This window comes from Protopterus annectens, chromosome 4.part1, assembly GCF_019279795.1.
Source record: "Protopterus annectens isolate FY-2018-M chromosome 4.part1, PAN1.0, whole genome shotgun sequence".
NCBI lineage: Eukaryota > Metazoa > Chordata > Ceratodontiformes > Protopteridae > Protopterus > Protopterus annectens.
Window position 1 is genome coordinate 35,099,781 of NC_056734.1, and position 14,646 is coordinate 35,114,426.

At 40.9% G+C, this 14,646-nt stretch overlaps 1 protein-coding gene across 1 annotated transcript in view; it reads left to right on the forward strand.

Moving 5' to 3' along the window:
• Positions 1-14,646, forward strand: part of LOC122800743 (maltase-glucoamylase, intestinal-like) — a 1,506,799-nt gene that overhangs the window by 761,040 nt on the left and 731,113 nt on the right. Inside the window, exon 28 of the mRNA XM_044069982.1 lies at positions 207-375. Coding sequence (XP_043925917.1) covers positions 207-375 — 169 coding nt within the window. The remainder of the gene's footprint in view (positions 1-206; positions 376-14,646) is intronic.

Consider the following 14,646-nt stretch of genomic DNA (forward strand, 5'->3'; position numbering starts at 1 on the left):
AGGCCTTTATGAATATTTTTCCAGAAAGCGAGCTGTATTTCAACTTCAGAATACTCACACAAACCACGTTCGATGTGATGTTCAGTTTTTGTATGTAGTATGAGAATTTCATTATTCATCTGAGGTTCATGTATTTTTGAACATTGCAGACTCCAGCAGTGACAGAAAACATAATATACATCCATTTCTTACTGCATGTGTTATAGATGGAATTCACAAGTACCTGGTTTTAGCTTCACTGATCAGTATATTGAAATTTCTACACGTCTGCCTTCAGAGTATGTTTATGGATTTGGAGAAAATGAACAAGCAACATACAGACATCACATGAATAGAGAAACCTATGGATTATTTGCAAAAGACCAGCCTCCAGGTGTAAGTTTTATGGATGAATATTTATTTGCATTTTTTCAATTATAATTAATAATTTTCTTGCTTTTATGACATTTGTTTTGTTCACCTTATTAATTAAATTATTTATAGTGCACATACTTACCAATTACGTTTAAGACCCTTAAATGTGTTCAAATCTGCATAAAAAGAAAAATCAAAGCTTAAAAGCTTACAAGTTGTAATTCAAGGACATCTTACACATTGCAGAAGTAGATATCAATTGCAAATATTCTAGTAAATATTAAATGAAGGAGACAGTGCATACATAGAAAACAGACACTGGCAAGATATAGAGAGGTCTTGATTATTAAACAAACCGCAATTAAAGGAAGGTTCAGACACTGAAAAGCTAGCACTGGTAATGTATTTGATTAGCTATTGCTTTGGTCGACAGCCTGAAGTGGTTGTGTGACTGTCCTGTTTATTGAACCGATGTTACGTTGAATGATTGCTTTGTTAAAAAGGTAAGTGGGATATATACTAGGTGCAGGTGTGTATGTTTGTGTGAATGTGTTTGGGTTAGGGTTAGATTAAGGATTAGCTAAAGGGCTAAGTGTGTGTGTGTGTGTGTGTGTGTGTGTGTGTGTGTGTGTGTGTGTGTGTGTGTGTGTGTGTGTGTGTGTGTTTGTGTGTGTGTCTGTTGTGTGTCTGTGGTGAGGTTCCAAGCTGTCTTGTTTAGAGGTAGTGTTATGGGAAGGGCTTTTTTTAAAGTTAAGATTCATTGTAGTGGTATGTGCAGGGACAGGGTTAGGGTTACCGCATATTACTAAGGTAGAGTAGGTCTCTTTAGCAATATTAAGCAGACCTCAGAGATACCTGCTGTAGAAAAGTTCCAGTATGGTAAAGTCACTGGAATCTTGTAACACTTCTCTTACTGCACCCAGCAAATGGAGTAACAGCTAGTCCAATGTTTACCATCTTTATCAATTAGTTTTAAAAATACAAATGTCAGTGTTTTACTGAACCTGTCTGCTAAACAGTCTGTGGATGATGCATGGACATTTGCAAATGATTAAACTTGAAACACTGGTAGACCTCAAACATCTTTGACATAAAGGGCATGACTTTGTCAGTAAGTATCGCTTTCGGGGGGTCTATGACAGAAGCTTGAGTTTTCAGAAACTCAAAATTCGTATTGTCAAGATGATATGATTGAGTTTCTGATTGTAGCCTTACAAGTCTACAATACTTTCCACACCTTCAGACCACAAAAAGAATGTGTGACAACCAAAGGAGGCAGTACTTCTATCCATATTAGAGAGAAACTCACCTCCCAACTAGTTAGACAGGACAACTCTATGGAGTTACTCCAAGTTCAGATTACTGTGGATAAGACCTGCATTCAAGTCACAGCTAGTTATGCATCCTCTTCCATGGATCATTATGCCCATGAAGCCTACTTGACCAAACTGTTGTCAATTCAAATATTGCCAAACACTCTGGTCAAGGAACATTTCAGTTATCCCACCACCAACTGGGAAACCTACTCTAGCCCTAACTCACTTGTGGAAAAGTTCTTTGACTTTGTTAACTTAAATGCCCTGGAACAAATTGTTCAAATCCCAGCAAGAGGATCAAACATACTAGCTCTGGTCCTTACTAACATGACAAACAGATGAACCACCACAGCTGTCGTACTCTAATTAGTTAACTCTGACCACAAATCAATTGCTTCAAACTGTCACTAACACCAGAACTCACAAAGGGCGAAGTCAGACTAAAAAACTTCACCAAGGCAAACTGTATCCTCCTAGGGGAAGATATAAATGCATTATAAGCCCGCCCCCATTGTAAGTGGTAATTACACCAAAGCTTACACTAAAGCCCTGTACAATCACTTGTATAACTATATAAATTTGGCTGTTCCAGAGAGAATCAACTAGAGTCTCACATAAAATCAAGCTGCCCTGGTGGATATCCAGCATCAACAAACTTTACAGCAAATGCAAAAAGTTGCTGTATAAGAAAATTGGGCCGAGGTCCCAACAAGGGAAAAGCACCCTCCACGGCCTCAACAGGTAAATAAGACCACATGTCAAATCCTCTAAGGGTAGGGCACAATTCTGTCACCTATGCCTGTGCTAAATATCTAGATCTTAAGTTAAAAGATTTTTGCAACAAGAAACACAAATATGCAAAGACTCATGGCATTTTTTGAAATAGTTAAATGAAGCAGAGTACAATGATGCCTATTTCTTTCTTACTATTGATGTGAAAGACCTTTTCTCAGGGATCCCACAACAGCTGGGTATTGACTGAGTCAGTGACTTTTTATTTGAAAAAGCTATATCATAATCAGAAATTAATTTCATGTGGATCTGATTGAGCTTGTACTACAAAACAACTACATATATTTTGAGGGAAGGTATTTTTTACAGAATGTAGGGGTGGTCATAGGGTCACCATGTGGCACCATTTTTGCAAATTTGGTCATGGTCCAGTGGGAAAAGAAGTATGTTTTAAATAGGCATGAATATAAAGAAATCATGTCCCTGTATTTAAGATACCTGAATGGCATCTTTATTTTGAGGGCTGGTGATGAAAATGACTTATTTAAATGACACTACTGATTTTGTGACCTTTACATACAAAATGAGTGACACTGTTATTTCCTATTTAGATGTAAATGCATGTAAAGATCAATATGTTAAAAGATTTCTTTCTAAAATATATAGGAAGGAAACATATTTCAACTCGTTTTTGCATTGTGACATTATGTCAAGGGACAGCTGGTCCGTGCAACCAGGACGGTCACATTAGATAAAGAGTTTCAAATAGAATGTGACAACTTGAAAAGAATTTTTAAAGCGAGGGGCTACGCAAACAGATTGTTGACAGAATAGGTCGGAGAGCTTTCCCAGAAAAGAAAAAGTGGCTATTTTCAGCCGATATTAAGTAATGAAAAAAATGAGGTGCAAATACATGGGGACATCAACACAGATAAAGTAACTTATACCTCTAGTTTTATTATATCTTACACTAGTGATTATGAGACAAGAAGAAATATACTAGTAAAAAATCAGGTAATTATTGAGGAAGATGGCCATCTAAGGGACACACTAAAAGGAAGATCTAGATTAATCACAAGAAGAGGTACAGATATTAAGGCTGTGTTAGAGCAAAAAGCACAAATGGAAGGACCCCGAGAATGAAAAATGCTGCATGTGTCATTATTGTGCCTTAATTAATGTAAGGGATAGTTTTGAAATAAGAGGTATTGAGTATAAGCTAGGAGGTAAATACAACTGTTGAACAAAAGGCGTGGTATATTTGGCCACTTGTCAAGATTTTCCTTCATACTATGTAGGGAAAACAGAGAGAACCTTGAAAGAAAGAATATATGAGCATGAATATGCTATTAAGAAGCAGAAATTAACTAATGCTCTAGCTAAACATGTTATTAGTAATGAGGGCGATGAATTTAAATATATGGTAACAGAGAAAGTATTGGTAAGCCCAAGGGGTGGACTTTGGTTTTTACACTTAAAGGCGAAGGAATTAAAATGGCAAGTCATGCTTAATGCATATTCATGGCCAGGTCTGAATGAATATTCATCTGCCAATCGTATGCTTAAACACAGGGCCCTGAATAGATAGATTTAGGACTTCTAACATAGCATTATTACTGTTACAGACAAGCAGGGGGTTCTCATGCTTTTGGATGTACTGTTTTGCATGCTTTTTTGCACATTTTTATAACATTTTTTAAATATTTTTTATGTTCTTTCCATATGTTTTTATAAGTTTTTCATTTATACACTGGGCTATGTATGTATTTATTTATTTATATAAATGATTAAAAACTCATTTTTTTGTAGTATTTTAACAGTAATTTTATAATTAAATGGTAAAAACAACTACAATGATTTTTAAGCTTTTTTATAATAAAGTAATAATTTAATTGCTGCAAATGATCATAACATGACATGTATTGAATGAATGCCAGGCGCCTTCTTTTGTTGTACTACTTTTATAGTAGTAATCCCCAGGGATTACTTCAGTGTCACTGCTTGACAGAGGCACAGAAAAATGATAGGCATAGTTTTTATTCAAACTAAAGGGTGCGAAAAGCCACATAACTATAGGCCAGGCTTATAAATTATAATGTCTTCTGCTATTTAAAAAGCAGCGTCAAGGTAGTTTATTGTTTTTAATGGAATATTTGGTCATGGTATCTTTAAGATCTAGTGACTCTAGTGGGGACTGGTGAGTCATGTGATGAGGAAAAGTTTTAAAAGTGGATACTTGCAGTTTTGAGTTAGATCTGAAGAAGTTTGGCAATGTTTAAACAAAAGCACATATAATAAAATGGGGGTCTATATACATCCATTTTTCTGCTCTCCAATCTTATCACAAACCTTGCCCCAAACTCCTCCCCCACCCTACATATCCCAAGAGCAGACCATTAAAGCCTTGCCTAAGGCAAAAAACACAGCCTCTATGGGACCAGACGGCATCTAAGACTGTCTTCTAAACAAACTGAAACATGTACTAGCATCATCATTAAGTACCCTATTCAATCACAGCCTAACCACAGGCTATGTTCCTGTGGAATGGAGAACAGCAACAATTACTGTCTTTCCACAAAGGTGGCTTAGCATCAGAGCCAGGGAATTATGGACCTAAAAGTCTGACCAGCCTCATCTGTAAGGCCATGGAACGTATCATCATGGACCTCATAAATAAAGACATAGGTAACCTCCAAATCCTGGATCCGACCAAATTTGGCATTGTCAAGGGCAGAGCCTGCCTGTTAAGCCTGGTGGATTTCTTCAAAAATGTGACCAAGCCCATTGTCGAGGCAAATCTGTGCACACAGGATACCTTAACTTGGCCAAGGCCTTCGACACAATCCCACACTCAGGTATTACTGATAAACTTAGCAACTGAATGTACACCTCTTTATTGTAAGGTGGTTGCCAACTGGCTCACAAACCAGCCACATACTATCAAAGTGAATGATTCCACATTAGCCTGCAGGCCTGTCACCAGTGGGGTGACACGAGAGTGAGTGCTGGGCCCCCTGCTGTTTGGTATATACTTCTCAGAAGTTCAGGCCAAAACCAAGGAGCTGTCGCTGACCAGGTTTGTGGACAAGGTCCACAAGAGGGGTATAGGGAATAATGAACAGAAAAAGCAAACATATATGCTGCAGTCTCTAGTACAAGCTAACTGTAAGAGTGAAGTGCAGTACTGTAATCAGATGTTATGGTTCATAGGTTCATAGGTAGGTGCTAGGCTATCGGCCCTGGGGCCTATACAAACCCAAACAAAAAGTTACCCTGGCTTTTGCCACCCAAGAAAATTATTTTTCTGTGCCACTGTCGAGCAGAGCCACAGAGGTGATCCCTGGGGTGAATTTCCTATTTCCCATCCAATCATCAAGATTTTTCTTGAAGAGTGCTAATGAGGAGCTTTGTTTGATATATTTAGGTAGTTTATTACAGAGTATGGTCTCTGGGACAGGAATCTATCCCTCCGGCATGTTCTGTTGATTGTGGTGACAAGGTTTAGGTCCCTAGAGTGTGTAGCTTGGAGGGATTGGGATTTTTTTAAGTGAAGCATGTCCAACAGCTCTGGGTTTGACATAGCTTTGTATGTTAGGCAGAGATCACCGCTAAGTAGGCGATATGTGACGGAGTAAAGCTGGAGTTTTTTGAGACGGTCAGCATAGGGCATCTGTTTGAGGCCGGTAATCCTCTTTGTCAGGTATTTCTGCAGCCTTTCCAGTTGTTGGAGATGTCTTGTGAGGCACATACCAAAAGGGACGTTGTACTCTATAGTGGATCTAATGAGTGATGAGTAGAAGGGAACAATGACCTCTTTTTTTCTGGATGAGAAACCTTTTGTGATGAGGTGTGCCACTCAGAAGGATTTCCTGACTACTGTGGCAATGTGATTATCAAAGGAGAGACTACTGTCCACCTGTGTCCCAAGGTCTCTTATCACACTTTCGGTGTTAAGTATACTACCACCTATGTTGTAGTTCATGGGTACAGAGTTTTTACCAAAGGGGATGGCAATGCACTTTTTTGGCATTGAGCTTGAGGCCATGGCTTTGACACCAGGCATCTGTCTCAGTGAGGCCCTTTTGTAGGATGCCCACATCATTAGGAGTTTCGATTATGGCTCCTAGTTTGCAGTCATCTGTGAACTTTGTTAGCCAAAGACCTTCTGTGTTAGCCTGTACTTCAGAGAAGTAGATACCAAACAGAGGAGGACCCAGAACTGAACCCTGTGGTACTCCACTTGTCACTGGTCTGAAGTCGGATTTGGAGTCTGCTACTTTCACAGTGTGGGTTCTGTCAGTGAGCCAGTTGGCAACCCATCTTGTGACATAGGGATTTATACCTAGTTTAGTGAGTTTATCTATAATTCCAGAGTGGGGGGATGGTGTCAAAAGCCTTGGCAAGATCTAGATAGGCTGTGTGAACCACCTTACCCTTGTCTACAGCTTTGGTGACTGCTTCAAAGAAGTCTATCAGGTTTAGGAGACAAGATCTGCCTTTTACAAATGCAAACTGGGTGGGATCCAGAGTTTGGAGATTACCAATGTCTTTGTTTATAAGTTCCATGATGATACATTCCATGGCCTTGCAGATCAGGCTCGTCAGGCTAATGGGGCAGTAGTTCCCGTGTCCGTGGTAGCTCCCCCCTTGTGGAGTGGGATAACCGTTGCTGTCCGCCATTCAGCAGGCACAAAGCCTGAGGTGAGGCTATGATTGAACATGGTACTTAGGTGGGGTGCCAGTTCATTCTGTAGTTCATGTAGAACACAGCCTGGGATGTTGTCTGGTCCCATGGATGCTGTGTTCTTGGCTTTGGAGAGTGTGGTTTTTACCTGTGCAGCCGTGATTACAGGAACTTTGCATTCTTCCGGTATAGAGATGGGCTCTTTAGGGGGTGAGAGGGAGTAAAGTTAGCACTGAACCTATCTGCCAGGATGTTGGCAATATCAGTTGGGTCTGCATATTTAGTGCCATTGTGCTGTAATTCAGAGCAGATCTGAGTGTTGCCATTCAGATTCTTGACATAGCTATAGAATGCTTTGTGGTTGTCTTTAGAATCAGTGGCAATTTTGTTTTCATAACTAGCTTTGGAGGATTTTATCAGGGATCACAGCTTCTTACTGAGGCTGACCAGGGAGCTCCTCCACTTGCGGTATTTTACTCTCTTTTGCAAGAGTTTATTCTTTCTGTTGTACAGTTTGTTTATGGCAGGGGACCACCAGATTGGCTTCCTTTTTTTGGAGGATAGCATCTTGGTTCTGTTTGGGATAGCACAATCCATGCACTCATGTAAGTGCTTATAAAGTGCAATTGTGTAGGATTCAGTAGTTGTAACTATATTGTCCATCTGCATGGGTGTCATGAAGTTCACCACTTCTGTCTTAAGAAGCATGAAGTTGGCTTTGGAGAAATTTTTTATTATGGTTTCCTTAATGGGGGGTGGAGGCAGGATGTGGATATCTAGGGTAATTAGCTTATGGTCGGATCGGATCAATGAGGCATTGACTTCAGGTGTGGAACACCGGTCACTCATATTGGTAATGACTAGATCTAGGATATTGTTGCCCCTGGTGGGAGTGTGGATAAGTTGATCCAGGGCATTGGAGTTTATGAATTCCAGAAAGCATTGAGCGAAGGAGTTGGTACATGAGTAGTTTTCCCAGTTAATGGTGGGGTAGTTGAAATCTCCCATTATTAGGGTGTTTGGTTGAACCCTAATATTTTCCAGTACATCAAGAAAAGAGGAATGGGTATCCTGGGGCATGGTGGGTGATCTGTTGCAAGCTACAGTTTGGATTGCAGTTTTGCCCAGAGTTAGTTACACTTGGATAACCTCGGCTGCATTATGCTGAGCAACTAGCCTGAAGGTGTGGATATCCTTAATGAATATGGATACACCTCCACCTTTGGTGTTCCGGTCCAGGTTACATGGCCGAAAAGTGTGGTATGAGTTATAGCCTGGTAGTGCAGGGGTGCTCTCTGGAGCCTTGAACCAGGTCTCAGTCACTGCACAGATATTGATGTTCTCCATTTTGAGGAGTGCCTCGAGTGAGTGCATTTTGAGATTTAGACTTCTGGCATTGAGTAGCATCACCCTCAGTTTCTGCTTGCCTGTTCCTGTTGTGGTGAATTTGTCATTTGAACCTTGCCTAAAAAAGGCACTATAGGGGCGGCAAGAACCTTAGCCAGTATCCAGAATCCCAGGGGTGACAGGTGCTGGCCATCTCTGGCAAAGCATCGTGGTCTGTTGACCATGTAATCCCAGGCAGACAGATACTGGATCCCTTTAGAATGGCACCAGAAGCTTAGCCAATTGTTGAAGTCAATCATTTTGTCCTTGTACTGCGGCATCATTCTGGGTGATGGCAGAATGCTACTCAGGGCTAGGGTTATACCTGCCTAGGCTACAAGATCGGAGAGCTCTTCCATGTCTCTTTTCATGTAGTCCAGGGAGGTACATCTCAGGTCGTTCACACAAACATGGACAATGACAGAGTCATATTTGTACTTGTTGTGGAGTGACCTGAGTGCGTGGGTTATGTGGCGGATCCTGGCACCCAACAGGCAGCTGACAGTAACCTTCTCCTTGTTTAGCCTGGTGAGTGGGACATCAGTGTGCCTGACTATAGAGTCGCCTATGACTAGTGTGTTGGGTATGTTTGGGTATGTTGTTTTGCCTTATTGGCTGTGGTTGAGTGGCACACTGAGTCTGTGGGCTATGTGTCATTTGGGTTGTGTTGGGGGGTGGAGATTGCTTGCATTTCTGCTTTGGAGGTCTCTGTTGCTTGAGCAGATTATTATTGAGAGCCTCCGCAAATGTTTTTGTATGTGTATGTGTGAATTTTGGTGGGGTAGATTTAGTGAGACTGTGTGATGAGTGTGGTGTGGTGCAAGTGTTTACCTTCTCCTCTTGACTGTCAAGTTCAGTCTTGATTGGAGAGAGCTTTACCTCCAGTTTGGCTAGATAAGTGCATCTCTCACAGGTTGTAGTGTTGGGTGGTAGGAGGAGAGGGTTGTCTGTGTACATGAGACAATTTCTACATTGCCCCAAGATGCCCAGATTCATCAGATAGACAGGTGAGAACACTGGGAGCTGACCCTTGGACATGCCTGAATAAAAAAACTATTTTCCTCTAGAGAAGTGAGGAAAGTGAGTACAAGAGCTGTTTTTCTCTAAGCAAGTTAGGAAAGTAAGTACCAAAACGGTTTTCCTCGAGGTAATGAGGAAGGTTGAGTGCTGTAGTAATTAGTAGGTTATTTAGTGCTTACAAGTTCTGAACAAGTGCTGATCATGAATAAGCAAATTCAAGTGCTAAAAGTAAGAATCTGTATCAGGACTAAACTAGTTACAGGAAAGGGGGAAACACGTGCAAATGTGAGCTTTTAAATCAGAAAGTTGATAGAGATGGAAAAACTGCCCAAACGGCCATTAACTACAATTTCTGGGCCAGAACCACTCCTTTTGTGGTAGATAGGTTACCTAGTGCTTACCACTCCCACTGATAAGCTAGAAGGCTTCTCTCCAACACAGAAAGCTTGGGGGGTGGGTGCTCAGAAGCTTACATACAGTCCTGGATACAGCAAGTCTGAATCTGGACTACACTAGTTACAGGAAAGTTATTTTTTTTTATATATATACAGAAAAGCAGCTAAAGCAGCAGTCAAAACAATTCAAATACAGTGCAAGCTAGCACACTTGAGTATGTAGCAATGATAGACCAAACAGTTTAAAAATGCAATTAAATTAAAAATGACTAAAAACAATGCAAAAGAAGTCTATTAGGTAGAATGAGGTAAAGAGATGGGACTGGGGGAGTGTCCCAGATCAAATCTACAGTGGGGGCGGGCAACTGCAAAAGCCTCCAAATTTAAACAACAACACAGGAATAGGGAGAGTATGGGAAAATGAACACCTTCAGCAGAGATCTGAAAAACTATACAGTGAAGCAAAAATATCAGTGCACAACTCTGAAGTCAGCCAGCAATGATATAAAATTAGTCAAACAACAATTACCAGTACACAACTCTGAAGTGCCAGAAAAATATACTCAGCTCTGTATATCTCCAGATAGTTTGAAGAGCACTCTTTCAGGACACAGGAAGGCTCCAACAATGATATGCAGTTCAAATATCACAGATAACAAAGGCATACAATACTAAAATTATTTAAAAATATTACAATAATTTGATTTTACCAAAAGTGACATAAATACACTGCTGTTAATGGAAATTAGTATAATTTAACAAAGCGTATTTGCAATATATGCACATTGCAACTATTACTTTGAGCAATCATTAGTTTTGGTTTGTAGGTCTTAAGTATACTTAAATGTAAAAGTACGGAGAAATATAAAATACTTCATTACAGTGATAATGCATTGTATGTCACATATGATGTTGCTAATTATCTTTTTTTTTTCTCTTTCCCCAACCCTTACCTCTCTTTTTTATTTTTCTGTGTGCCATCAAAATGTTTCTATGTCATACACCTTTGAAAAATCACAAAATGCTTTACACCACAAGGAGGTAGGCCAAACCCCATGCCTCAACCTGCCCAGATCCACCGGCTACTGCACCGATGCCTAGCACATGGACAAGACCTGACAGTACTGCCTTCACTACCCCTGCACTACCTGAGCCCTCCACATCAAGTAGCACTACACCATCAGCTGGTGCTGTGGTACCCTCCAGGAGTACTGGCAGAGGTGGTGACTTTGTCACCTGACAGGAGTTGCCAGGATTGGTGCATAGGGTCATGTAGAGCACTATGTGTGCTCGCCTACACTGGATGGAGAGGATGCTCTCTTTCATGGTCCACAGGAGAAGACCTCAAGCACTCCAACAGCCAGCAGAGTAAGGGGACAGTGATGAGAGTCCTGTGGGTGAGGACTAGTTTCCAACTATCCCCATGTTTGATGGTCATAGGTCTCTGTTGTTCACTACCTAACCCCAATCATGGTGTCCCCCAATGTTTTGTGTCACTAACCATCCCTGTCTCTTCTCTTGTTTGCTGTGTATGTCTGAATATGCTTTCTCACCTATCCTACTTACCTGACCCAGAAATACCTACATCATTGACCCAACATTCCTCTCTTATTGATGTAAAAAAAAATCGCCCCATACATAGGTGTCCACTTCACACACGTTTTGATGTAACAGTCCACATTCAGCTAATACTCTATACATATTTTTCATATTGCACTGTTAAAGAAATAGAAAGCTATAGTTATTTCCCAACTCCCTCCTGCAAATTCCTCTATTGCTTTCCCTTTATTCTTTCCACTGCTTGCCCCCCATTTCACCACTTTCCTATCAAACCCATTTTACCACCTTTTAGCTGGTCAAAAAATAGTATTATGCACTGCACACATAAGTAACAAATCCCCACTGAAGCCCTTCACTTTTTGTCCTCTGTGTTTGTACAGAGTTTGGCCTCGTGCACCAATGCCGAGCAACAGTGAATGGTTCTTCACATCTTGTGGCATGGTCCGGTTGACTTCACGCAATGCTGAATAAACACACCACTCTAATATAATACACAGTTCAGATTAAAGGCACTCATATTAAAATGTCATATGCTTTTATTTCATTGCACTGATGAATGTATGAATATGTAAGCTCATAAGTGTGCCATTAACGTTAATCAATTCAGTACTCTGTTTCTATACAGTACTTCATTATAGGCACTCCTTCTCACATTTGATCAAATTATCACATTTAATTATTTAATGACATCCTGAATATATATGTAAAACATTTTAATTGACCTGGATGTGAACCCTTTATCATCTGTTTTCAAAGAAAGAAGTTTACTGATGCTTTACCCCTGCTGCCATGAGTCAATTAGGCAGCAGGTGCTTTTCTTCCACTCAGTACTGTCCAAAGTGCTGACTGCTACACCCCTCCACTCAACTTGTTTGTGCAGAGGTGAGCAAAGTAATAAGACTATCAAAATGTTTTTAATGGAGCAGAGAACTGCATTTGTGTATCACTTAACTACTTGCAAATGGGGAAAGTAGTACCACTAAATTTTGAAGGTGAGATAAATTATGACACAACATTTGTGTTATGAACCATGTAAGAACACCACAGTATAAGTATTTGTCAAGTTGCAGTAGGAGTCCTTAAATGTGTATCTCGCATGAGCAAACACTTTGCCATCAATTGCACAACCCCACTGCTTGGATCTGTGCTACTGAAACTGTACATGAGTATGTATGATTTATGCTTAGTCCCCATTTCCTCTTTAGTCCATGAAAGCAAATGTAAAAACACAAAGCAAGGGTTTTGTGAAAGGCAGGTCATGCCTTCTGAACTTGATTGACTTATTTGAGGCAGTCACTAAAGCCATAGACAAGGGTAAGATGGTTCACACAGCCTATCGTGACCTCGCCAAGGCTTTTGACACCATCCCCCAATCTGGAATTATAGCTAAACTCACTAAACTAGGTATAAATCCCTACAGACAGGATGGGTTGCCAATTGGCTCACTGACTGAAACCACACTGTTAAAGTTGCAGACTTCAAATCTGACTTCAAACCAGTGCCAAGTGGAGTACCACAGGGTTCAGTCTTGGGACCTCTCCTGTTTTGTATCTACTTCTCTGAAGTACAGGCTAACACAGAAGGCTTCTGGCTAATGAAGTTCACAGATGACTGCAAAATAGGAGCCATAGTTGAGTCCCCAAATGATGTGGACATCCTACAGAAGGGCCTCAATGAGACAGATGCCTGATGTCAGAGGCATGACTCAAGCTTAATGCCAAAAAGTGCATTGTCATCCCCTTTGGTAAAAACTCTGTACCCATGAACTACCACATAAAAGGCAGTCTACTTAATGCTGAATGTGTGATAAGAGATCTTGGGACCCAGGTGGACAGTAGTCTGTCCTTTGATAATCACATTGACACGGTAGTCAGGAAATCCTTCTATGTGGCACACCTCATCACAAAAGGGTTCCCATCCAGGAAAAAAGAGGTCATTGTTCCCCTCTACTCGACACTCATTAGATTCATTATAGAGTACAACGCCCTTTTGGAATGTACCTCACAAGACATCTGCAGCAACTGGAAAGGCCACAGAAGTACCTCTCAAAGAGGATTATTGCCTCAAACAGATGTCCTACACTAACCATCTCCAAAAACTGCAGCTTTACTCTGTAGCATATCACCTACTCTGAGGAGATCTCTGCCTAACATATAAAGCTATGTTAAACCCAGAGCTGTTGGACATGCTACACCTAATAAAATCCCAATCCCTCCGAGCTACACACTCTAGGGACCTAAACCTTGTCACCACAATAAACGGGACATGCTGGAGGGACAGATTCCTGTTCCAGAGACTTCCTATACTCTGGAACAAGCTACCCATCTATGTCAAGCAAAGTTCCTCATTAGCACTCTTCAAGAAAAATCTTGATGAGTGGATGGGAAATAGGAAATACACCCTGGCGATCACTTCTGTGGCTCTGTTCGACAGAGGCACAGGAAATTAATTTTCTTGGGTGACATAAGCCAGATAACCTTGTTGGCTAGGCTTACTTAGGCCCTTGGACCAATAGCCTAGTACCTACCTATGAACAACTGCAAACTGAGTGCAATTATCGAATTCCCAAATGATGTCAGTATGCTTCAGGAGGGTCTTATGCAGACCAATGACTGGTGTCTTAGCCACGGTCTCAAGTTAAATGTAAAGAAATGCATTATCAATCCCTTCAGTAAAAACAATACCCCTTCACACTATCTATCAAATTATCAACAGTGGTGCAGCGGTAGCGTTGTTGCCTCACAGCAAGAGGTTCTCCCATTCGGTTCTTGGCTGGAGTGTGGGGAGTGCCTTCTGCGTGTAGTTTGCATGTCCTCCCCACAGTTGGGTGGGCATTTGAAAGACATGCGTAAATGGGTGTGCCTTTGTTGAATGTTGAACGTTGAGCTGGCACCTCGGCGTTCGTGAAAATCTACTGCCAATCATTAGCGGACCGGAGTTCTGCTGTGGCGACCCCAAACCGGGAACAGCTGAAAGACAAACAACAACAACAACCCTATGTACTTATGAACTGATAAGGTATCTGGGATCACAAGTAGACTGTGAACTTAACTTTGACCACCATGTATCTACTGTAGTAAGAAAGGCTTTCTACGTAGCACACTTGATTAGCAAAGGCATCACCTCTCAGGTAAAGGAGGTCATATCCCCTTTATACTCGTCACTAATCAGGCCCATAATTGAGTATAATGCCCCTTTT